Source organism: Carcharhinus amblyrhynchos, chromosome 6 (genome assembly GCF_965287045.1).
Source record: "Carcharhinus amblyrhynchos chromosome 6, sCarAmb.v2.hapA, whole genome shotgun sequence".
Classification (NCBI taxonomy): Eukaryota; Metazoa; Chordata; class Chondrichthyes; order Carcharhiniformes; family Carcharhinidae; genus Carcharhinus; species Carcharhinus amblyrhynchos.
Window position 1 is genome coordinate 14,297,706 of NC_137329.1, and position 26,047 is coordinate 14,323,752.

General features: G+C 40.0%; 1 protein-coding gene across 1 annotated transcript in view; it reads right to left on the reverse strand.

Moving 5' to 3' along the window:
* Nucleotides 1-26,047, reverse strand: part of zdhhc13 (zDHHC palmitoyltransferase 13) — a 42,055-nt gene that overhangs the window by 13,273 nt on the left and 2,735 nt on the right. Inside the window, exons 2-14 of the mRNA XM_080189923.1 lie at nucleotides 25,429-25,601; nucleotides 21,834-21,956; nucleotides 21,631-21,708; nucleotides 20,703-20,847; nucleotides 19,299-19,363; nucleotides 19,037-19,199; nucleotides 16,341-16,472; nucleotides 14,636-14,769; nucleotides 10,740-10,842; nucleotides 8,966-9,088; nucleotides 7,889-7,951; nucleotides 4,065-4,158; nucleotides 2,299-2,382 (exon numbers count right to left, since the gene is read on the reverse strand). Of these exons, the coding sequence (XP_080046049.1) occupies nucleotides 2,299-2,382; nucleotides 4,065-4,158; nucleotides 7,889-7,951; nucleotides 8,966-9,088; nucleotides 10,740-10,842; nucleotides 14,636-14,769; nucleotides 16,341-16,472; nucleotides 19,037-19,199; nucleotides 19,299-19,363; nucleotides 20,703-20,847; nucleotides 21,631-21,708; nucleotides 21,834-21,956; nucleotides 25,429-25,601 (1,480 nt within the window). The remainder of the gene's footprint in view (nucleotides 1-2,298; nucleotides 2,383-4,064; nucleotides 4,159-7,888; nucleotides 7,952-8,965; nucleotides 9,089-10,739; nucleotides 10,843-14,635; nucleotides 14,770-16,340; nucleotides 16,473-19,036; nucleotides 19,200-19,298; nucleotides 19,364-20,702; nucleotides 20,848-21,630; nucleotides 21,709-21,833; nucleotides 21,957-25,428; nucleotides 25,602-26,047) is intronic.

A 26,047-nucleotide genomic window follows, 5' to 3' on the forward strand; every position in this document is an offset into this window, starting at 1 on the left:
TTGACTGGAAATTTGACTAGATCAGCCATGTAAATCCGGTGGTTGCACAAGCAAGTCAGGCTGGAAATTCTACCTCCTGGTTCCCCAAAGTCTGCCTACTAGGTTACAAGTAACAAGTGCAATGGAACATTCTCTAAATGCCTGGTTGAGTGCAGCCCCAAACTCAAGAATCACAGCACCAAAGCAGCCCTTTGAATTAGCACCCCGCCCATCAAAAAGTCTCACTCCTTCTATCACAAGCATAATTGGCAGCAATGTGTATCATCTACAAGGTGAACTGCAGAGATGCAGAGGCCTCCTTCAATACCACCTCAGGAACCCACAACCAGCAAGAATTAAGGGCAGCGGAACACATAGCAACACCGCCAGCAAGTTCCTCTCCAAGTCACAACAGCACATTGATCTACATCAAAGTTCCTTCCCTGTCACTGGGTCAAAATCCTGGAAATCCTTCCGTAGCAACACTGCATTTAATATCCACATTGCACATTATTCAGCCCAATCTGGCAACATCAGGCAGTAAAGGGGTTAAGAGATAGAATGGGGAGATGTTATTGTATTCCTGGAATCTGTTTACATGTCTACAGATAATGTGACCATGTGGCTGTAAGTAGGTAAGGAAGAAGTGGGGAACAAGATAGAAATCAATGGGGGAGGGTGGGGGTGTCACAAGAGGTCCACAGATGGAAAGAAAAAGCCATCATTGATGATGCTGTAGCTATGATTGGATAGTTAAGAGTTAAGCAAATGGAAACAGTCCTGAGTTGGACAACAAAAGGGGTCCAGAGGAGAATGTTATGGCTGAGTTTGTTGAAGAACTGCAGCAATGACAAAAATCAATAATACATCACAGTCACATTTCGTCACGGTGAATGCTATTTTTGACTTAGATTAAGGAACTTGATTGAACAACTTCAGTCAGGAGCTGCTGGAATGGACCTGGAAGATGAAAGCATATTCAAGAATTTGAGGGGAAAGAAACTGCACCTTCCAAACCAACAGCCGCTACCATCTAAAAGGACAAGGACAGCAGATGCTGCAGAACATCACCATCTGGAAGTTCCTCTCCAAGTCACACACCACCCTGACTTGGAAATATATCACTCTTCCTTCACTGTCGCTGAGTCAAAATCTTGGAACTCCCTCCCTAGCAACACTGTATAACACATCAACTGTAGCAATTCAAGAAGGCAGCTCACCACCTCCTCAAGGGAAATTAGGGACGGGCAGTAAATGCTGACCTAGCCAGCTACGTTCAATCCCAAGACCAAATTTTAAAAAAAGCAGAATCAAGGTTTATGAGGATAGTGCAGGAAATGTAATTTTGTCATTCAGCCACAATCTTATTGAATGGCAGAATAGGTTTTAAGGGTGTTATGGTCCATTTCTGCTCCTACTTACATTAGCCTCAAATTCTCAGATACATAATCATGATCCATATCCATTAAGTAGACCAATTGCATTTAATTATTGCCAAATATTGGATTTTAAATGAAGCAACTGACCAATAAATAAAACTAAGTTAAATTAAATCAAATTGCCAACTGCCTTTTTACAAGAAATCACTAAGCAACTGGTGTGAAACTGTGCAATGATTTCACAATATTAAGTAGGTACATTTTTCTTGGGAGGGTGAAAAAAAATGAAAAAATATCAATTATAAACATACTAACGAAAGTTAAGAAAGCTCTGGTGAAAAAGTCTTAATAATACGCATTCACCATCTTTGATTTTGTGAACTGTCTTATCCATGCACCAAGGAACAAACTTCAAATTAATCCTAGTGGGGAAGGGATTTAAAAAAACCAATGGCAGTCAGATAGGACGTGGCGAGGCGAGTGGAGGAATGGGAATGTGCTCTTTGCAAGTGGAATGAATCACATTACTGAGAAAGAATAGGGTCACCTGACTGTGATACGTGCCACTGTAATGGTTTTATTTGCTAGACTGATGACAACTAAATTAACTTTACACAACCGCGTTATTAAATGTTAGCCTCCTGTTTAAATAAAGTGGTGCGAAAGTGTAGCTGAAGCCCAGAAACAGCCATGATCGTAATGAATGGCAGAGCAGGCTTGAAGGACCAAATGGCCTCCCCCTGCTCCTACCTTCTATGTTTCCATGAGTGATGGAGCAGGCTGGATGAGCCAGATGGTCTACTCATGCTCTTATATCGTGTGTACTTTCACATATGAAAATTGGCACCAATTCACATTGCATGGTAATCTAATTCAATTTTTAAAAAAAAATTAACAGGCATCTGTTAAATGGCAAAGGACCTTGAAGAAAGATACTTACACACAATAGTTCCATAGCTCATCCAAACAACTACCGTAAACAGGAAAAACAGAAAGCTAACAAAATACCGTTGATTCCACGCACCTGTTTAAAAAAAATAAAATCTGTGAAGAAAGATATCAAGATGTGCGATTTTGAAATTTATTCTAAACACTTTACTGTGTTTTGAGACTGTGGGTAAATATTTCTTAGCAATAATTACAGCACAATTTTCTTCCCTTTCTACAACCTTCAACACTGTAAACAGAAATTCATGTACAAGCATCAAAAGATACAAAACATCCTCTTTAAATGGCAAAAAACTCAATCGTGAAAGTATTAGTATTGGAGTCAAAGGAAACTGCTTTAAATTTGTAAGCAGGTTGCAAAATTTATTCTTTAATTCAGTACTTTTAAGGAAAAAACCTCTCCAGTTGAGGAAAAGAGCTCTGGATTTCAACCCCAAGATTACTTTTCAGTCATGTTCAAACTTGGTCAGTCTTATTGGAAGGATTTCACTAGATCTTGGCCAGGGTGTTAGGGAGAACAGTATGTTGACATACAACATGAATCAGCAAGTGCAGTTCCACGCTGTAGGAGCGTAACTGTTATTTTCTGACCATTTTGACTCCAGCATCTGGTCCACAACTTTGTATGCTATTATTTGTATTTCAAGTGCTCATCCAAATTACAATTTATGAGGGTTTCCACCTCTACCATCCTTTCAACAGCGAGTTCCAGATTCGCTCTATGTGAAAAAGCTTTTCCTCAAATCCCCTCTAAATCTCCTGCCCATTACCTCTAAAAAGAATAAATTAAATTACAATAAACCCAAGTGACAGAACTATGCCTCAAAGTTCAAGTGGGTTCTTTCTAAGATTTGTGCTGATCAACAAAGCAGCTGCCAGCATAGGTGTCATACAGAGCTTTCGATACTGCAGACTTCTTGACCTTGCAGACTGAGATTTTTGGGGTTGGACACAGAGGGGGCATGTCACTTTTTTTTCATGCTCTGCCACTTTTCTTTTGGCTCACATCCAACTCTTGTTGCTCCCTGTGAGGCCTTGCCCTTATCTTGTGGCTTGTTGTCTTCTTGTCTCCTGAGCCTTTTTCTTATATATTATTATTCATGTTAGTTTTTTTTGTGTGGGGTGGTAAAAGGGGGGGTACCCATGTGGCAAAAGAGAAAGAGTAAGTAGGGGAGTAAAACAAAAGTGCAGAATGAATGAAAAGAAAAAATAACCTCAATATCCACCTTATCACATAAACCAGACGATATGAAATAATGAAATTCTTGCATTACTGATGGCGAAATTGCTGCCTTAGGATAGATGATGAATGGAGATGATTACCGACAGAAATAGCTTGCCTAATGAACATTCTAGATTATATATAAGAAACAATGAATTATAAAACAGAAACTATGAGCCAAGTATGAGGAATGACAAGCACTTCATGAAGACTCCTAGCAGCTCACACGTAAAAAGGACAAAACTAGGTAGAAAATCAAGAACAAATTCATCGGCCTCAATATCATTAATAAGGTTCAAACAAGACTTTTTTTTAAATGGAAAACAGCGCAGATTACAGTTAATAGGAAAGGTTAGTGTAGTTAAATTTACTCAATCATCCAATGAAAATTGCATCACCTCATCACTGTCCTCTTTCTGAAGGCTGATGGAAGAGTTTTAATTTAAACTATTGCCAAAATTGATTCTGATTTAGAAGCTTAATTGATCTGTGCACGATAATCACCTTGAATATCTTGCGGCAAAACAAAGACTCACCAATACAACTCGCAATCCATAGACAGTGGTGATCGTATTTGGCTACACAAAGGTCGCAAACAACACAGTGTTTGGAACGAAGGGGTTTGCGGATCTGAAAATCAACAAGCATTTCTTAGTGCAACCAATCTATTTTCAGATCTTCTGATAGCTAGCTTAAAAAAGGTATCTAGGGAAACTGAAGCTTTGGGTTACATTGACAACAAAGTAATACATTCATGTAAGAAATGGAAACTAGAAAAATGTTGCTGGTGCAGTTTGATGATGTAGGATTGCTAACAAAGTTGCATCACAATTCTATCATTATTTCTGAGATATACATGATCATTTTGAATGGTATTTATTTTTGGCTTCCTTTCTCTATCGATATGGTAAAATGTGCTATTGTTGTGCCTAGCTATTTCACTGCATGTCCACAGATGACAGTGCCACACATGGATACTAGCTGGTCTGAGTAATAATAATACATTTCTTTTTAAACTGGAAAGCCATTAGCTACTGTTCTCACCAGAAGTATTTGTTGATGGCTATCCACATTATCAGCACACTAAATCTAGCTGATGAAACACACTGACACTTTTGTTGACTACAACAGATTTTTCTTGAGACGGTGGCAAATTTTAGCCTTTCAAGTCTACTTGATGGATAGCTTAGCAGCCAGTAGCTGGTTCTGAAGAATAAAGCGACATAGCATTTTCCCAGGTCATCACTTCTGAGCTAACAGTCTTCACCGTATATCCATGCCTAGGTGAGCATCGTACTCAGAGGATGCCAAAGACAGAATGGCCTGATATTTTTTATGACAAGGAATCCTGCATTGGTAGAATTTTTCACAATCTGCAGCAAATGCAAACACTTCCAGGCCACTTCAAATGGATGGACTTTCGAGCTCTAATGATTAGAAACATTGGTTTCCCTTTTGTTTACTTTCTGTTGCCATCAAGACTGAGGACCAATGGATTTGCATAAAAAGCACCAGTAACGGAGCAATTCATGATTTTGTGCAACTAATACTTGTAATACAGGATGAAGAGAGTATTAGCACCAGAACGTCAGCTGGTTCTATCTGTCCTTCTTTGCATGAACAACGGCTAAAGGGGTTAAAACAAATTTTCATAATTACACAGTTAACATGGTTTTGGTAAAAAGAAATCTTGTTTGATAATCAACTAGAGGAAGTGGGGAACCTATAGATGTGTGCTTGGATTTCCAAAATAAGGTACCACAAAGGTCACATTGCAAGGTGGAAATATAAGCATGGATAGAGCATTAGTTAGCTAACAGGAAGTAGAATAGGGAAAAATAGCTTATTTTCAGGTTGACAAGTTGCAAATAGCAGAGTATTACAGGGATCAATACTGGGAATTAACTACTTACAATCTATATCAATGAAGGAACTAAGTGTATGATTGCTAAATTTGGTGAGGACACAATGAATCATTGACTAAGTTGTGAAGAGGACTAAGTGACTGCAAAGGAATATAGGAGACGTTAAGTGAATGGGCAAAAAATTGGCAGGAATATAATGTAAGGGTTTCCATGTTGGCAGAAAGATTAGAAGAGCAGTATATCATTTCAATGTAGAGAGACTGCAAAACTGCTGAACAGAACGATCTGGGTGTCCTGGTACATTAATAACAAAAGATTAGTATTCAGTTACATCAATTGATTAAGGCAGCAAATGGAATATTGTCATTTATTACAAGGGAAATAGAATGTAAAAATAGGGTGTTTTGCTGCAGTTCTACAGGATGTTGGTGAGACCACATCTGGAGTAATGCGCAAAGTTTTAGCCTCCTTATTTAAATGATATTGTTGTGGTCGAAGCAGTTCAGATAGTTTAATAGATTGATTCCTGGGATAAAAGGGATTATCTCACAAGGATAGGTTGGAAACATTGGGCCTGTATCCTTTGCAATTTAAATATGATGAGAGGACTTTACAAGGTGGATGCTGATTTGATTTATTACTGTCACATATATTAGAGTACAGTGAAAAGTATTGTTTCTTGCACGCTATACAGACAAAGCATACCACCCATACAGGGGGAAAGGAGAGAGTGCAGAATGTAGTGTTAGTCATAGCTAGGTGTAGAGAAGGGTCAATTTAATGCAAGATAGATCCATTCAAAAGTCTGAAGACAGCGGGGAAGAAGCTGTTCTTGAGTCGGCTGGTGCTTTTGTATCTTTTTCCCCAGTGGAAGAAGGTGGAAGAGAGTATATCTGGGGAGCGTAGGGTCCTTAATTGTGCTGGTTGCTTTTCCAAGGCAATGGGAAGTGTAGACAGTGTCAATAGGTGAAAGAATGTTTCCCCTCATGGGAGGGACTAGAACTAGGAGGCTGTTTAAAAAATAAGAGGTCTCCCTTTAAGATGGAGATCAGGAGATTTTTTTCTGAGAGAGTCAATCTTGCCTTCAATTGCCTAAGCTCTCAGCTCTGAAATTCCCTCCTTACATTTCAGATCCTGTACCAAACCTTCCTCCTTTAAGACACTCCTTAAAACCTACCACCTTGATCAAGCTTTTGAGTCATTGGTCTTAATACATCCCGTTGCAACAGTATCCTACTGTATGTTATAATGCTCCCAGGAAGCATCTTGGGGCATCTTATCACAGCAGTTAAAGCCTCTTTATAAAAATAAATTGCTGTTATGCAAGAACTTTGAATCACTAACTGATTTCTACGGACAGTGGCAGCCACAGTCTCCACACTAATTTGAGTTAAGTTTTGCAAGGTTTGCGCAAACAAAATTACAAATTGAACACTTATTGTCTTCTATCAACACAATTTTTGATGCTAATTTTCAATAATGCAGTCACGTTCAACTTTATCTTGCTGGTTACTAAAGCTAAGCAGCTTTAGAGAGCAAAGAGGTAAGAGTACAAGGAGAGGAAAGGTATTCCATCTCATGCTTTATAACCAAGAAAAAGAACATAGCACACAAAAGTTCAGCAAAACTGTCCTCTACTGCTAAGCTCACAAATACTGGTCTCAGAGACAGGCCTTCAGACCAAAGCTGCACAATATCCTCAAAGAAGGTTTCCACCAGTTGTTGCCTTCAGGGACTCAAGGTTTATTGCGGAGAGATACAAAAATGTTTGTCTGTGGCAAGCCTGACCTGAAAAGCCAGTACAATCAGCAGGGGGCAACAGGAAATAAAAGCTGCATAGCTGTAACGCTGCATGGCACTTGCGTCCTGCACTCCCTCTGAAAGTCAGCTGTCATTCACCTATTGCCTTGCAATCAACAGCATTTGCTCTGTTATCTGAAATTAAAAGAACTCAATTCCAGGAAGCATGGTGATAAAGGTCTCTATTTAGCTGTAAGGTAACACTACCATATGTAGACATTGTGCATACAAAGCTACATTCCAGCCTGTTGAGAGGTTTTAGTATTACGCATGACAGAAGTATCACAATACAAACTAAAAATAATTTCTCAAATATATTGCTGCTGCATTTAGAAGGTTTGCCCTGATCCTAACCCAAAAAAATGGCCACATGGTCGGATACAAAAAACATATTCTAAGCAAGAACTCAATACATAAGGAATGGAAGGGCTAATGAAGGAGGAAATTAATAGAAAGAGAGTTTGTGGAAGGAAAAGATAACAGAATTTCTACAACATAATTAGTTGCCAACTCAATCAAAAAGGTTCAATTTGTAAGAAATTAATTTAACAAATTTAAACCATACGTCCACATAATTGCTACTGTGAGCTATGTTTTGGTAGAAATACAGAATTGTATTAGATAAAGCAGGTTAATTCTATTGAAAAATAAAATCATTTGTTAATTGTTTAACTATTACTTCGATTGTCACTTACAAGACACCTAGTACAGAAGACCCTTGGATCTAAGCAATCAGCTTCTGCAAGTGCCACGACAGTCTGGAAAATAAATTAGGAACATTAATGAAAGTGTACAGATTCAAGAGGTTTCACACACAACCTTTGGGAACTACATACTACCCATGAACTAGTTTATTTTTTACATTTGGTAACAAAAAAGATTCAGATACTTTATGACAAGATTAGTGGAAGTCTCAGAGTGTGATACAAGGCTTGATATTTTCACTGCAGCAAATTTCGTCTCACCTCCTAAAAAGATTTGGGTTTCACTCAAAGCATGTTCCTGATGGTGGGGTAAGTCCAGAACTAGGGTTATATTTTGAGGGTAATAAGTAAACATTTTAGGACTGAGGTGAGGAGAAATTTCTTCATCCAGAGAATGGTGAATCCGTGGAACTCGCTATCACAGGAAGTAGTCGAGGCCAAAACGTTGTGTGATTTTGAGAAGGAATTAGATGCAACTCTTGGGGCTAACGGGATCAAGGGATATGGAAGGAAGGTGGGATCAGGGTATTGAATTTGATAATTAGTCATGACCAAAATGAATGGCAGAGCAGGGTCAAAGGGCCAAATAGCCTACTCCTATTTTCTATGTTTCACAGCTCAATGTTTGTATCATTGTCGACTGTCAGACTTTGCAACACACCAATTCTCTACAGCACTGAATGTGAATTCATAACTTGCAACGTGAATTGATGGCAGAGAAGCTTTTGGGACATTGAGGATGTGTAAGGCACTGGACAAATATAAATTTTTCCTTTTGCTTGCCATTTTAGGGCCCCCAATAGTTTCAGCTGAAGTTGTGTTTCTGAGGCAACTGCAGTTCTTTCCACAATGCTCGAAGCTCAACAGTGACTATAATCAATCTTGTCTTATAAGTTCTGTTCTGGGGAGGGTAGAGAGCAGAGGAGAAAGAGAAAAAACACAGCAAGTGCAAGAGACGGAGAGAAAAAGGGAGTGTAAGCATTCAATCACAAGAACGCGGAAGCTAGTTAGAAGACAGCAAAGTCTCACAGCAAAGTCTCACAGAAGTTGATTTTCAAGTATCTTTACCCTGTTTTGCTCTTGCTCTGGAACCTGGAGGTATCCAGGGCCTATAGTCCAAGTTTTGTAAAAGTAATAGATACAGCCTGTGATGCTAAGGGCAAATGTAATCTGAAATTCTGAATCAGGCAGATGTAAGTTCAAGGTTAAGGAAGTTTCAGTATACTAATATACAGACACAGTCTTGTATGGTATATGTAACCCACAACACAAAAAAGACTGAAAAAACACATTGTGGAAAGATGAGATGAAATCTTGCTACATTAACATTGCAGCCACCTTTTCAAATTCACAAAAAATGTTTCAAATCCTATGCAACTGACTCCAGAAGCTGCAATAAGGAAAGAGCACACCAGGCAAAAATAGCAACATAATTTGAAGATTAAGATGTTTCAGAGCACAATAAAAATTTAGTTTAGTTTATTTATTAGTGTCACAAGCAGGCTTACATTAACATTGTCCTCCCTGGGTGGGATTGTGGACAGTGAAGATTTGATGAGCTGAATGGCCTCCTTCTGCACTGTAGGATTCTATGAACATAGCAATATAGTTACTGTGAAAATCCCCTAACTACCAAAATCTGGTGCTGCCCGGGTACAGAGGGACAATTTTACACAGTCAATGCACCTAACCAGCACATCTTTCGGACTATGAGAGATAACCGGAGCTCCCAAAAGAAAGCCACGCAAACACGGGGAGAACGTGCAAATTCCACACAGTCCCAAGCCAGAAACTGAACTCGGGTCCCTGGCGCTGTGAGGTAACATGCTACGCCACCGTGCTGCCCACAAATAGAAGTGTTCATAAACAAAAGAGAATTGAAAACAAAATTTGTCCAATGAAAATATAAAATGAATAGGAGATTCAAATTTGGACTAGTGCCAGTCTGAACATATACAAACTAAACATTTGGCACCAAAAACCACAGACATCGGAATTCTCAATTTATACAAGTTAGTTACAACACAACCATAATTGAGCCAATAACAAGGCTATGTATTAGAATTATATAACTTATTGTGCAAAGTGTGACACTATTGAACAGCCAGTTGATTCCCACAGTAAAGAAAAACTTGAGCCAAAAGTCTTACTTGTGATCTGTGTCACACCTAGCATGCAGCGGTAGACAATGAGAAGAAACATCCAATAAAAGCCTACAAAGGTGGCAGCTTAGGTGTAAAATAAGCTAATAAAGCCTCTCCAGAGTGAGACTGACCAAAGATGCAAATTTGATCAATTTAAAGTGTGAAAATAGATTAATTTTTATAACACAATGGAAATAGTAAGAGATGCGAGTTACATTAAATAATAACAAAAATGCTGGAAACACTCAGTAGGTGAGCAGCTACTGTCAGTAGTGAGACCCTGTTGGAAAATCACACTTAAAAAAAATTTCATCAGCTGTAAAGTGCTTTGGGACATCTTGAATTCACCAAAAGGTGCCACATGAAGACAAGTTCTTTATTTTACAAATAAATGCGTTCAAAACTCAAATGTAAGCTTTAGCTGAGTTAGGAGTCTGGCGATTAGGAAAATTCAATATCAGCTTCATGAAAAATGTGCCGAAAGCATTGAACTAGATATGCAACTAAAAGTCAAACAAGCTATCATCCTGAACATTATTTTGTACTTATTTTGCTTCGTGTGATTAATCCAATAGCAATTACTTAGTTTAGGCGCAAAACACATCACTCACCGAACATTTAAATTATTTCATGTTGTGTATGAATGAAATTACATTCACTTTCAAGTCATGGTTTCTACAGTTATATTGAAAAAGGATATCAGGCAAGAACTGGATGAACCACGTAATAACCATCCAAAAAAGCGAGGCTGCCAGAAACGCCAACGGAATGTAACTATATGTCTGCATACTTATAAAACGCCTACAGAGAGAAAAAATAAAGTAGTAATGAGCCGCAATAAATTTTGCTTATTTTTTTCCCTCTCAGGCAATTTTCTTTGCTACCCTGAAGTCTCAGATTCCACAAGGTCAACTATGATAATATAGTGCTTGGGTAAGTGGGCTAGTAATGCTCAGACAGAATATCATGATCCAGAGGCACAAGTTCAAATCTCAATGCAGCAGCTGGGGAATTTAAATTCAATTAAATAAATCTGGAATTAACAAGATAGCAATAATGGTGACAGTGTAACTATCGGATTATTGTAAAAATCCATTTGGTTCACTAATAACACTCCTGAGGGAAGGAAATCTGCCATCCTTACCTATCCTAACTCGTGTGACTCCAGACCCACATCACTTATTTCTTAAATAGCCTTAAGTTGCATTCAAGAAGGGGGTTCCACCTTCTCAAAAGCAATTAGCGATGGGTAGTAAATGCTGCCCTTCTATTAAAAACAAAATCGCCCCGGTTCCTGGCGTAGCTGCCCAATTCTTCATACATAGTCTAGATAACAAGCTGCAGCAGGCTATTCATCAGGTCAACTCATCCAGGCTTAATGCCTGAAAATTAGCTGACTTTTTCATTACTAACTCAAGGCATTTGATACAACAACAGTTCTGTGAATTGCTGCCCCAGCAGAAATCAGCACAGACTAAAGGTCAAATTTGGCATTGCCACTTTACATGGTTCAGCCATTCACTTTATTTATCAACTGAACTATCAAGGGAGCAAAGATTTGCATTTTATTTGCAATATGTCTTATTTTATATAACTATTCAACTTGAGAAAAGTCATTTTCTGGACTGAGCAAAGGCATTGCATAATACAAACCATCAGTGCTCTGGATTCAACAACATTCACAATAAAGCAAGAGAGAAACTTCAAAAAATATTTTTATCAACCTGCGTTCAATTACGAAAACATGCAGGAACATACACTGGCACAGATTTATGGTTAACTGTCGTTTGTCACGCTACCAATAGCTGCAGCACAAATATATACAGTTCATTAAAAGGATATCTGAAGCCCCGCCTGAACCCACAATACTTTGAATAAACACTGCCCTCTTCTGGTTGTGTGTCAGACCTGTAAGGTTTTGAAAGCAAATAGCACAACTGTCAAAATGATTGAACTCCCAAGTCGCAATTTTGATCTGTCTCTAGGGAATCATTTCAATTTTGCCATTCATTTTCCATGATTGTTGCAGGTGCATTCTTTTGGCATTTCAGGTTCTCAGCAGGTAGCTAATTATCTGGTGTCAGCAATGAGACCTGTCAGCAAGCAGCCTGAGTGACCAACCTGAGACAACCAGTTTTGCATATTTAAATTTAGAAGCCTCCGTGCTAGTTGACATGCGAGTCCTTTCACTTATAGTGCTCCTTATAACAAGGCCAAGAGGTCTTCTGCTCAACGTAGAGACTCAAAATGCTGGCTGTGTCAGAATTCTGCTTTGCGGGAGATCAATATCACAACTATGATATTGCAGAATTTTTAGAACAAAATTTTGCTTTTAGAGTGATTGTCTCGCATATTAGAATCTTTTCAGCCCCACAGAATACACTATTTTGTGGTACCACTTCAAGATAACGTTCTGTCCCTATACATAGAGTGCATTGACCAACGTGTGTAACATAGAGATTTGAAAAATTAAAATCAATGCAATTGTTTGAAGTTTATTTGTGTCACAAGTAGGCTTACATTAACACTGCAATGAAATTACTGTGAAAATCTCCGAGTTGCCACTCTCCGGCGCCTGTTTGGGTACACTGAAGGCGAATTTAGCACAGCCCAAAATGCACTAAAATGTATTACTGCCTGTTAAGCAAATCACAGCACAGGAGTGCAGTACATTATAGCAAGCACATACACCTGATATATTTCTCAGCTACGCTCCATTGGTTGGATTATCCTTTACCCAAGATATTACAAAAATTAGATCAGCAGAATACTGAGTGCATAGCCAGATCACTGACTCGTGGTAAAGTTTACAATCAGCAAGGCAGCATCAGACAAGTAGTATGAACCAACCAGAGGATCCTGGATTTGCCACATTTCATACATTAGAAACAATATCCTTCACCTTCAAAACATATCTATGGCACTTAAATTACAGTAGATGTTTTGCAATGGATTAATGTAGCCATAGGTGGGAAGCTGTAAAGACAGATTAGCTTTGCCACTACTTAGTGAGCGAGCTCATAATAGCTTCTATCTTTTGGAATATTGCCACCAGTCGCACTATTTTACTGCCCTTGTTGGAGTGCTGCTCTCCCCCAGCATCTCACTATATTCACATACCAACATATGTCATAATCAAGAGGATAGCAGTGGAATGAGCTGGTGTGTCTCTGTCTCTGTGTAATTGAAGACATGAGAGTTCAGCCTAACCCTTATACTTTACAATTTGCCTTTCCTCCAATCTTGGTGTCATCAGCAAATTTCGACACCCTACACTCGGTTCCCTCCTCCAGATCATCTATTTACCATTTATATAGATGATCTGGAGGAGGGAACCGAGTGTAGGGTGTCGAAATTTGCTGATGACACCAAGATTGGAGGAAAGGCAAATTGTGCGGAGGGTGTGGAGAGTCTACAGAAGGATCTAGATAGGCTGGGCGAATGGGCCAGGAAATGGCAAATGAAATTTAATGTTGGCAAGTGCGAGGTGGTCCACTTTGGTAGGAATAATGGTAGGAAAGATTATCACTTACGTGGCGAAAAACTGCAGCAGGCGACGGTGGAGAGGGACCTCGGGGTCCTTGTGCATGAGTCGCAAAAACCCAGCTTGCAGGTGCAGTAGGTGATCAGGAAGGCGAATGGGATGCTGGCCTTCATAGCGAGGGGGATTGAATATAAAAGTAGGGAGGTCTTGCTGCGGCTGTATAGGGCATTGGTGAGGCCGCAGCTGGAGTATTGTGTGCAGTTTTGGGCGCCGTACTTACGCAAGGATATTTTGGCCTTTGAGGGAGTGCAGAGGAGGTTTACTAGGCTGATGCCGGAGTTGAGGGGGTTGAGCTATGAGGAGAGGCTGAATAAACTAGGCTTGTACTCGTTAGAGTTTAGAAGAATGAGGGGAGATCTCATTGAGACGTATAAGATGATGAATGGGATGGATAGGATAGAGGTGGAGAGACTCTTCCCGCTCAGAAAGGATAATAGGACTAGGGGGCACAGCCTCAAGATAAAGGGGGGTGCGGTTTAGAACGGAGTTGAGGAGGAACTTCTTCACTCAAAGGGTGGTGAATCTCTGGAATTCTCTGCCCGTTGAAGTGGTGGAGGCTACCTCGCTAAATATGTTTAAGACGCGGGTTGATGGGTTTTTGATAAGAGAGGGGATTAAGGGTTATGGGGAGAGGGCGGGAATGTGGAACTGAGCCACGACAGATCAGCCATGATCTTATTGAATGGCGGGGCAGGCTCAAAGGACTAGATGGCCTACTCCTGCTCCTATTTCTTATGTTCTTATGTTTATCCTTTATTATTTAACCAAGTGTATTTACATTCTGCATCACTGGATAGCTACCTGAGTTCCAGACACTGATGATTTCACCCCATTACTCATCCTTTCCTCCCCTCCCACCAGGTCCTTATTCAGGAGCATGCAACCAAGGTAGCAGCCTTACTGTCACATCCATCAGGTAATTTTGTATAAAATTAATGGTGATGTGATATGGGGAAAAAGGGCCAGGAAGACTAAATTTACTTACATTACATTGCGTATGTGTGAATTCTGGTGACAATTATGGAATTAAGAGTAGGCATAGGTACCTACCTTATGATAAGCTGTATTACAAGCCAAGTAGAAACAAATAATATGCCTTTCAGAAGCCAGGAGTCAGAATCCATATCTGCTATGTAGCCTGTCACCCATATCACTGCCACCGCCATCAAAAACAATAGGAGAAGCTGTGATTCAAGAAATAATTTAATCAATAATTGTTTTTAAATTCCCTTGCATCAACTTTTTTCTTTGAATATTTTGGTATAGACAAGGACAACAACAGTATGGGGAAGAGAGGAGGAGGAATACTTAAAATGTGCATAAATAAATGCAAAATCATGTGGATACTGGAAATCTGAAATAAAAACAGAAAATGCCGCAGAGACAGAGGTCTGGCAGTATCTGTGGCAAAGAAACACAGTTGACTAACATTGAGTCCAGTTCTGTAGAAGGGTCAATGGATTCAAAACGTTAACTGTGTTTCTCGCTCCACAGATGGTGCCTGATGTGCTGTGTTTATCCAGCATGTTCTGAATTGTGCAATTGTTTGATCAGTATATTTCCATTCCAATGAGAGTAAAGGCAGCACTGGATCTCGTTCTGGAGAACTGAAATGAGGTAACAGAAGTGTAAGGCAATTTGGATCCAGTGAACACAATATCTTTAGGTCTAGAGCAGTTATGGAACAAGACAAGGAGAAACCAGACGTGTTACAACGCTCAACTGGAATGACTCATTTCAGTGAATAGAAAAGCAATACAACCCAGGTGGATTTGAATCAAAGGTTAGAAATTAAAATAGTAAATAGCCAATGGAGCTTCAGAGGGAGGTGGAGTGGGAAGAGCATCCAAATCTAGCACTCCCTAGATGAAATGAAACAGCAAAAAGAGGTTTGTGATAATTGTCAAATTCACAGTGCAGAACCAAGCTGAAAAGAGACAGGGAGAGCATGATGGAAACAGAGAGAGTATGAGAAAAAATTAGGGCCTAATATAAAACAAAACCCAAGAATCCTTTACAGGTATATAACTAAGAGTAGTCAAAGGAAGATTAGAGGCCAAAAAGGAGGTCCTGAGGAGAGCGACAGCTTGGTTTGAATACTAAATGAGTACTTCGCAACAAACTTGACTAGAGAAGTGGATGTTATCAATGTTACAGCAAAGAAGGTGGTGCTAGAAAAACTGGATTGGTTAAAAATGTGAACAGGATGCAATTAAAATGTTGGCAGCATTTAGAAGTAGGCTTACATCAACACTGCAATGAAGTTACTGTGAAAATCTTTCGATACCTGTTTGGATACACCGAGGGAGAATTTAGCATGGCCAACGCACCTAACCAGCATGTCTTTCAGACTGTGGTAGGAAACCCATGCAGACACAAGGAGAACGTGCAAACTCCACACAGGCAGTGACCCGAGGCTGGAATTGAACCCAGGTCCCTGATGCTGTGATGCAGCAATGCTAACCACTCTGCCACCATGCTGACCTTGCTATGAATGAGTTGCAGGGGGTGGGGGTGGTTTGGGTGGGCCTGGGTAGAGTGTTCTTTTGGAGATTGAGTACAGGCTTCGTGGGCTGAGTAGCCTCCTTGTGCACTACAGGGATTCTATGGAGGGATCTCACTCGAATTAAAGTCTAATGCTCCACCACAATGTTACATTACAAGTCACGATGAATCACCAGAAAGGATGATTACACAATAACTACCCATTTCCAAACACAACTAAATACAGGAACATTTCTAATTTGTGACCGACCTTGTATTTTTCAAAGTTCTTCAGAACCTTCAGCATAAAATGGCTTCTGTTTCTGTCAATAGTTGCCTCAAGCAGGCAACGTATTATCCAAGGATTTCGGTTCTGCTGGGCTAACCCCAGAGGAGTTTCTCCCTGTAAACAGTTCAGCAAATTCCAATTTATCAGCACTAGAACAATTCTGATTGGTATTTGCAAAAAACATCCTTTGAACTACAGAAATATTAAGCCCAGCAGCACACCAACGTGTAGCTACAATTCAGTGATGAGAACTATACTTACATGATGGCCACATTGCCAAGTTCCTTATTCAGGCCAAAAAGAAAACAAAAACTTTGAGTTGTACTAACTTCCTGCTGCCCCAGGTCACTAGTCCCAGCACTATCGTCTTTTAATAAAGAGGGAAGATATCCAAAATATCTTGGAGAAAAAGGGCAACATACCATAAGAAGGGAAACATACCATTAAAAGGCGCACGACCTTCATACCCACCTCTCTCAAATGTGATTTGCAAAACCATTCACCAATCTCCAGAATACAGGATCACAATTGCATCAGCGAATAATAGTGTAATGGATTAGCACACCTCAAAAGATTTAAACAAATTGAAAATAAAAAGCTAGTAAAAAGGGTAATGGAACTGATTATGGATCAAAACAAAAGGGATTTGAGTATGAAGGCAGCAGCCATAGCTGGGGTGTTAAACAAATACTTTGCATCTGTCTTTACCAATAAAGATGCTGTTTAGACTAAGGCTAAAGAGGTAGTTCAGACACTTAAAGAGCTTAAAATTGATAAGGAAGTGGTATTGGGTAGGTTGTCAAACTTAAGGTTGTTACAGCACCACGATCTGATGACATGCATCCACGAATACCAAAGGAGCATGACAGTGGAAACTGCAGAGGTGCTGACCATAATTTTCCATCTTCCTTAGACTCAGGGGTGGTGCCAGAGGGTTAACAAATTTTAAATGTTACACAGGCCAGTCAGTTTAATTTCGGTGTGGGGAAGCTTTTAGAAATGATTATTCAGAGCAAAATCAATTGTCACTTAGGCAAACGTGGATCAGTAGCAACATGATTACAAAATTGGCCACATGTCCGGAGTTAGAGAGCAGTGGTTAATGGATGTTTTCCAAACTGGAGGAAGGATTATAGTTCCCCAGGGTTCAGTGTTAGGACACCTGTTCTTCCTGATGGCTATTAATGATCTAGACCTTGATTTACAGGGTACAATTTCAAACGGTACAAAACTTTGGAATTATTGTGAACCACGAGGAGGATACTGTGGAACTTAGAAGGATGTAGACAGATTAATGGCATGAACAGACAACTGGGAGATGAAGTTTAATGCAGGCAAGTGTTTAGTGACTCACTTTGGTAGGAAGAATGCATAGAGAAAATATAAAAGGTACAAATTCTAAAGGTAGTGCAGGAGCAGAGGGACGTGATGTATGTGTGTATTAACTATTGAAGGTGGCAAGACAGGTTGAGACTGCATAAAATATTGGTTCAGCCTCAATTGAATATTGGATTCAGTTCTGACCCCACACTTTAGGAAAGATGTGAAGGCATTAGAGAGAGTACAGACAAGATTTATAATAGGTCCAGGGATGAATAATCTTTCTACAAAGCTGAAGTTTAAGAAGTTGGAACAATTCTCAAGAAGGGTGAAAAAGGTATGATGGAGGCATTCAAAATCATGAGTAATCTGGACAAAGTTGATGGGGCAAACTGTTCCTTTTGACAGAAAGATCAAGAGGCAGAAGGCACAGATTCAAAGTAATTTTAACAAAAGAAGCAATGAAGAAACAGGGAAAAACTTTTTCATGCAGCAAGTGGGTAGGATCTGAAATGTAGTACCTGAGTGTGTGGTGGCCACAGGTATTGCTCTGGCTGAGTTCAGCTAAAAATTACACTACGCAACTGAATTCGATTATAAGAACATAAGAAATAAGAACATAAGAAATAGGAGCAGGAGTAGGCCATCTAGCCCTTCGAGCCTGCCCCGCCATTCAATAAGATCATGGCTGATCTGTCGTGGCTCAGTTCCACTTTCCCGCCCTCTCCCCATAACCCTTAATCCCTTCTCTTATCAAAAACCCATCAACCCGCTTCTTAAAAATATTTAGCGAGGCAGCCTCCACCACTTCAACGGGCAGAGAATTCCAGAGATTCACCACCCTTTGAGTGAAGAAGTTCCTCCTCAACTCCGTTCTAAACCGCCCCCCCTTTATCTTGAGGCTGTGCCCCCTAGTCCTACTGTCTTTTTTGAGCGGGAAGAGTCTCTCCACCTCTATCCTATCCATCCCATTCATCATCTTATACGTCTCAATGAGATCTCCCCTCATTCTTCTAAACTCTAACGAGTACAAGCCTAGTTTATTCAGCCTCTCCTCATAGATCAATCCCCTCAACTCCGGTATCAGCCTAGTAAACCTCCTCTGCACTCCCTCCAGGGCCAAAATATCCTTGCGCAGGTGCGGCGCCCAAAACTGCACACAGTACTCCAGCTGCGGCCTCACCAATGCCCTATACAGCTGCAGCAAGACCTCCCTACTTTTATATTCAATCCCCCTCGCTATTGAATAAATACAGCTTGAAAGAGGGCACTAAAAGGTTTCGTAACAGCAGAATGGAATTAGATGTGTAGACTACTTAAATAATTCAGACAAAATCATGCATTAGGCATTTACTCACCATTGCATTTATAACTTCAACATTAGCACCAGCATCCAGTAGTACATTCAATGCAGCCACATTTCCTGATATTACTGCCCAGTGCAGTGGTGTATTTCTGTGTACTTTATCAACAGCATTTACTGAAGCGTTTAATTTTATAAGGAATCTTGTTGGTTCGGGCCTAGATTAAACAGATTACAATATTACACCTGCTGGCCTGATTAAATAGACGTAAACAGAATTTGTGTATGAAGCCAAAGTACAAATATATTGGACATACCCTATTATTCTGCTTGCTGCCATCATTAATGCTGTTTGCCCATTCATATCAGGTGTATCTACATCCTTAAAAAAAACAGAAAACAACTTACTTCCAGAGAAAAAAAAATTATTTCATGAGATCTCAAAATGATTGGATTGTGTTCTGCCTGAGATTGCAAAATAAAGGGAAAAGGAGACTGTGGAAGAATGAACAGATTGCATTAAGCTAAATTTGACCGATAGGTGCTGGGAGGCTAAGATCTCTCTATAAATGTGAGGTCATTCACTTTGGAAGCAAAAACAAGGAGGCAGATTACCACCTGAATGGCTGTAAATTGGGAGAGGGGAGTGTGCAGCAGCACCTGGGTGTCTTTGTGCACCAGTCACTGAAGGTAAGCATGCAGGTCTAGCAGGCAGTAAAGGCGGCAAATGGCATGTTGGCCTTCGTTGTGAGAGGTTTTGAGTACACGGGCAGGGATGTGTTGTTGCAATTATACAGGGCCTTGATGAGGTCACACCGAGGGTAGTGTGTGAAGTTTTGGTCTCCTTTTCTGAGGAAGGGTGTTCTTGCTCTCGAGGGAGTGCAGCAAAGGTTTACATGGCTGATCCAGGGATGGTGGGACTGATGTATGAGGAGAGGTTGACTAGATTAGGATTATTTTCTCTGGAGTTCAGACAAATGAAGGGGGATCTCGTAGAGACTTATAAAATTCTAACAGGTCTAGACAGGATAGATGCAGGGAGGATGTTCCTGATGGTGGGGGAGTCCAGAACCAGGGGTCACAATCTGAGGATTCAGGGTAGGCAGAAGTGAGGAGACATTTCTTCCTCCAAAGGCTGGCAAGCCTGTGGAATTCATTACCACTGGAAATAGTTGATGCCAAAACATTGAATGTATTCAATGAATTCAAGAGGCGGCTGGATGTAGCACTTGGGGTGAATGGATCAAAAGTTATAGGGGAAAAGCAGGATTAGGCTATTGAGTTGGATGATCAGCCATGACCGTAATAAATGGCAGAGCAGCTCAAAAGGCCAAATGACCTCCTCCTGCTCCTTTGTCTCTCTCATGTTCACTCATAAAGCAAATAATCAATGGTTGGAAGACCAGGACAAACTAAATTTATATCAGAGAATTTTAGCACACAGTAATTGTAGCTATAGAGGTCTGTGAATGCTGGAGCTTGCAAAATTTCACCTAATGGCTGAATCACGTAGGTGTTACTATAAATCACAGATTAGTGATATCCAAATAAATTGAGCAGTACACATTTCATTTCATATAAATTAACTGCACACCAAGTATTAGATCTCTATTTCTCCTTAGAATTAAGTCCAGCAGGAACTTCTTCAAATAAATGCTTTTTATTATGACAATACAAGTATCTTTGAAGCTTGTCACACCATACCAAAAAAATCAACATACCTGACCTTTTGCCACAAGGTATGCCACGATAGGCATATGTTGGAATTGAACTGCAAGGTGAAGACAGGTGAATCCTTCCCTATCAAGCAGAGTGGGATCCGCTCCATATTTCAATAGTAACACAACCATAGGCAAGTGGCCTTGCCTGGAATATATTAAAAAGTACTCATTATGTGGTTAAAAAAATCCCATTAGGGCAAGTTACCATACCACAGTTAGGACTGCTTTCTCTATTTTTCTTTACAATCAGCAAACCACAAAGTATTTTAGGCTTATTTTCAAATCAATGTCAAATTTAAGAGTCACTGACAAATCTTGCAATTTTCTTATCACATGGTTTGAATATAAATGCACTGTTTAACTTCAGCTTGGTTGCAACAGCTTCTTTGCAAATTGCACAAAATTACTCGTTTTTCAATTTGATCCAATCAACTCAACACTGCACTCCTCAACCTCCATGATTATCCACTTTCTTTTACTTCAACCTTTCCAAACCTATCTGGACCATAAGAAGTCAGGAACATCAGAAGAATTATTATGTGGAAGTAAGGACATTATTCAATCGATAAAGTAAGGACAGCATAAAGTTAATAGCCTGCTCAGTTCTCCCAAAACACAGCTGCTAATAAGATTTTAAACTCAATTGTCAAATTTCAAGATTAATCTTTACTGAAGTACTAAAAAGTTGAAAAATATTCTGAAGACAGTTTACTGTCAAAGGTTTGTGTATTGTAGTTATCTACAAATCATGGAAATTTAGCAGGTCTTGGAGAACAGATGCGTGGAACATGATTAATGAGGTTACAGACGGCATATTCAACAGAAAACATTGCACATATCATTCTTTCCTATCTTCCCCAAGAATATTTGGATCTTGTGCCTAGAGATCAAATTTCTGAAACTTGTTAGAAAAATTGAGTATTTCTACCTGGTAGCCCAATGAAGAGGTGTTGAATTTAAATCTCCACCCAGCTGGTCCACAATGGCACCTTTTGAAACATAGTACCTGTGGGCATATTTTGGTGAAGTTAAAACAAATGTAAATATGTATCATGCAAACTTGTAGTGGCTATTTGCAAATTAAATGTGACGTTAGAATGATGCTTTACTAAGGGAACTAATTGGACTTACTTCACAAGCTCAATTCGGTTATTGATGGCTGCCCAGTGAAGCAACGAGACATTCTCTTTGTCAGGCTGTCGAACATCATAACCAGCTTCTATGAGCTCTTTACACCTGTCAATTATTCCATATCTGGAAATGTAAGATGAGTTCTTTGTTAGAAAAGGAGACAAATGAACTGTACCTAAAGTTACGGAAAGTAGTTTCTTACAAATAGGAGCCAAGCCATTGGCAAGTATGAAATTGTTCTTTCCAGGCCAGGAGCTATTGAAGAAACATACTATTAGGAAATATACCGGTTGAACTTTTTTGAAAAATTTATTCATAACATGTAGGTGTCACTGACAAGATTATTATTTATTTCCTCATCCCCATTTGCCTCTGAGAAGGTGGCACTGAACTGCCTTTTTGAACCGTTGCAGGCCTTGTGGTGCAAGTACACCCATAGTATTACTGGAAAGGAAGTTACAGCATTTTGATCAAGTCACACAGTCTACAAGCAGCTGATATAGTTCCAAGTCAGAATAGTGTGTGACTTGAACTTGCAGGTGGTGATGTCCCCATGCATCTGTCATCCTCATCCTTCTAGGTGGCAGAGGTCATGGAACTGGAGCTCCAGAAGCCTTGGCAAGTAGTTGCTATGCATCTTAAAGACAGCACATGTTGCAAACAACTTACATGTACATAGCTCCATTACTATACAAAAATATCCCGAGACACTGCACGGAAGTATAATCATAAGAAAATCAAATGGGTAACTTAAGGCTTGATCAGAGAGCTGGGTTTTAGCAACGATTTTAAAGTGAGGAAGTTTGAGAGACAGTTGAAAGCACAGTGCCAGAAGTGGGCTGAAGAGCAAGGTGGATGCATAAAATGCTAAAGCGGAGGAAGATACAAGCAGTCCTAGTCAGATTGCTAGCTACTGCTGAATTTGGAACAGAATTGTGCTGTTGATCTCCTGTCACATTTCATATTCAAACAGGGAGAAGTAACTACTATCTTGGCAGTGTGACTTGGGTTGGAAAATGGGTACAAAAGACAAAAAGCTAATTCAAGTCCCACCTGGAAGTCCCAACTTCTCTCTCTGACCTTTAATTTAAGCAAATTTTGTAGTCTTGAAAGGGAGATCAGTGCCAGATAATGGAACACCTTTGGCAACAAACCCATATGGAAATGAGCAATGATTGCTTACTCATTTCAAGTACATAGATTTGATTTTGATTAGATTTATTATTGTCACAAGTATTAGCATATAGTGAAGAGTATTGTTTCTCGCGTGCTATACAGAGCATACCATTCATAGAGAAGGAAACAAGAGACTGCAGAATGTAGTATTACAGTCATAATTAGGATGTAGAGAAAGATCAACTTAATGCAAGGTAGATATTTCAAAAGTCTGATGGTAGCAGGAAAGAAGCTGTTCTTGAGTCAGTTGGTATGTGACCTCAGGCTTTTGTGTCTTTTTCCTGATGGAAGAAGGTGGACAAGAGAATGTCCGGGGTGCATGGAGTCCTCAATTATGCTGGCTGCTTTGCCGAGGCAGCAGGAAGTGTAGACAGAGTCAGTAGATGGGAGGCTGGTTTACACAACGGATTGGGCTACATTGATAACCTTTTGCAGTTTCTTGCAGTCTTGGGCAGAGCAGGGACCCTTACCAAGCTGTGATACAACCAAAAAGCAGACAGAGGAATTTTCACCTTCTCTGAGCTGCTGAAGAACCCAGGTCTGAGAAATGAAAGCACACTGGGGTGGCTAATGTCTGCGGTTCATAAGATGCATTTTTGAGATATCTCTGAACAGTTTGAGAATCTGTTGTGGTTTGGACTGACGACAAGTAGGTTTCACCACAACCATCTTGACCCTCAAAATAGGTACTGGACAAGTTAGCATCTTGAAATTGTTTCCTGTGAGTCAAACTGCAGGGGAAGCAACTGCAAGGTGTTTCAAACATTTTTGGCAGTACAGGCTAGACATCATGGGGTAGAATTAATGGCCGTGCATTCTGCAAACACAATTAACATGAGGTGCATTTCGTGAAGAACATCTTTAGTGATTCACAGAGATTGACATCTTGTTTCTAGTGCACCAAATACAATTTAACGTGAATTGCTTTAATACCGTTCTCTTTATCATCAGAGTTCAACACCCATAAGCCTACTACCAAAAGATGAAAAACGTTTTGAAGAACTAAATTAGAATGTATGTAACGAGAAAGATTAACACCTACTTTGTTATGCTTTCCTTACATGGTTTCCCACAAAAAGCTTGCTGAAATTCACCTTCAATGCTAATGCAAATTACACTTAAATGACCTTTCCGTCATTCAGAGAGTAGTGGGATTTGGCATTTGGAGTGAATGCATCGTAGGTGTACAGTCCACCATTCCCTGAACTGCAGACCCACAAATAATAAAGATGCCGAATCACAGAATACCCCAATTTGTGGCATTGGTCACTGCACATGTAGCTCTAAGTCATCAAAAAGTATTTCATAAAATACTTATGGAAATTACACCTATAATAGGAATATCATAATTATGACTGCAGTTGCAATAACCTGCTCAATGATGCCCAGTTTGAGTTTCACCAAGGTCGCTCAGTTCCTGATCTCATTACAGTCTTGGTTCAAACATGGACAAAAGAGCTAAATTCCAGAGATGAGTGTGACAGCCCTTGACATCAAGGCTGCATTTGACCAAGTGTGGCATTAAGGAGCCCTAGCAAAACTGGAATTAATGGGTATCAGGGGTTAAACTCTCTGCTGGTTGGAGTCATACTGGCACATAAGAAGATGGTTGGGTGTGTGCGCGTGTTTGGAGGGGGGGGGGCGGGGGCATTGGTTGGTAGTCATCTCAGCTCCAGGACATCTCTGCAGGAGTCCCTCAGGGTAGTGTCCTCGGCCCAACAGTCTTCAACTGCTTCATCACTGACCTTCCCTCGTCATAAGGTCAGAAGTGGGGATTCGCCAATGATTGCACAATGTTTAGCATCTTTCATGACTCCACAGATACTGAAGCAGTTCATGTTCAAATGCAACTAGATCTGGACAATATCCAGACTTGGACTGACAAGTAGCAAGTAACAGTCTTGTCACACAAATCACCAATAAGAGACACTCTAAGCACCACCTCTTGACATTCAATGGTGTTACCCAGACTATTACTGAACCCCAAACTATTTTCTAGGATTCAGAAGAGCGAGGGCCATTTCACAATAAATAATTATGATTGCTTAGATCACTTATACCTTCACTGTAACTAGTCTTTGCTACATTACTGCAAGTCACTTATTCAATTTTCAGTCTTAATCCAGCACTTAAAGACATCGCAACAGACCTTTGGTGCCAGGTTGTGTAAATGCCCACAAAAGAACTTTCAGGAAGAAAAATTCAAATTCTGCTCTCAAGAAAAGAGCTTTAAAATCCAGAAGATAAGGAAAACATGCAGGAAAGTGGAGCTGAGCCAAAAGATCAGCCTTGATTGTACTAAACAGTGGAGCAGGCTCAACAAGCCAGATGGTCTATTCCTGCTCCTATTTTTGTTCAGGCAACCACATTAACTGATGGCTCACATACTAAGCAATAATAGCACTCACACTGCACTTACTGTGTGGCTTTCACAATATCCCAGTTGCTGTAATCTTCCATGAAAGCAAGGTCATTGTGATGTTCAACTGGGCTTGCAGCTTGCTCAGAGTTGTTGTACAGTTCCTCTCTGCTGTTGCCATGAGATCCTTGTTTATGTGGTTCATGGTGCTCATGGGGGCAGTTGAGTTGACACTATAGATGAAACATATTAGTAATGAGACAGTGAATTTACAGGAGAAATGGTCTCCCTTTTCTATGTCATGTATTCCATCCAATTGAGAAAACAGCTAACCAGTCCAAAAAGCGAACGGTTTGACAAATATTTTTGCTTAGCCCACCTCCTTTTAAGAACATTCATTACCCCTTTCTCCCAACTTGCCTATCCCATTTCGGCTGCATATCTATAAGAAACTGAACTCAAAAATAGGTACAAAACTTACCACGAGAGACCATAATTGCACTTCGTTGCTAAAAGCAATTAAGCTCTAACCTATCAGTGACTGAAAGTGAGGGAGGAAGAAAAGCTTGTGAAAGAAGTGAAACTTTGCCTGCATTTGTTCAACTGAGAATTTTAACGGTGGGTGTAAACACTAGAATTCAACCAGCAGAGCAATGAAATTCTCAATGCTGCAGACCTG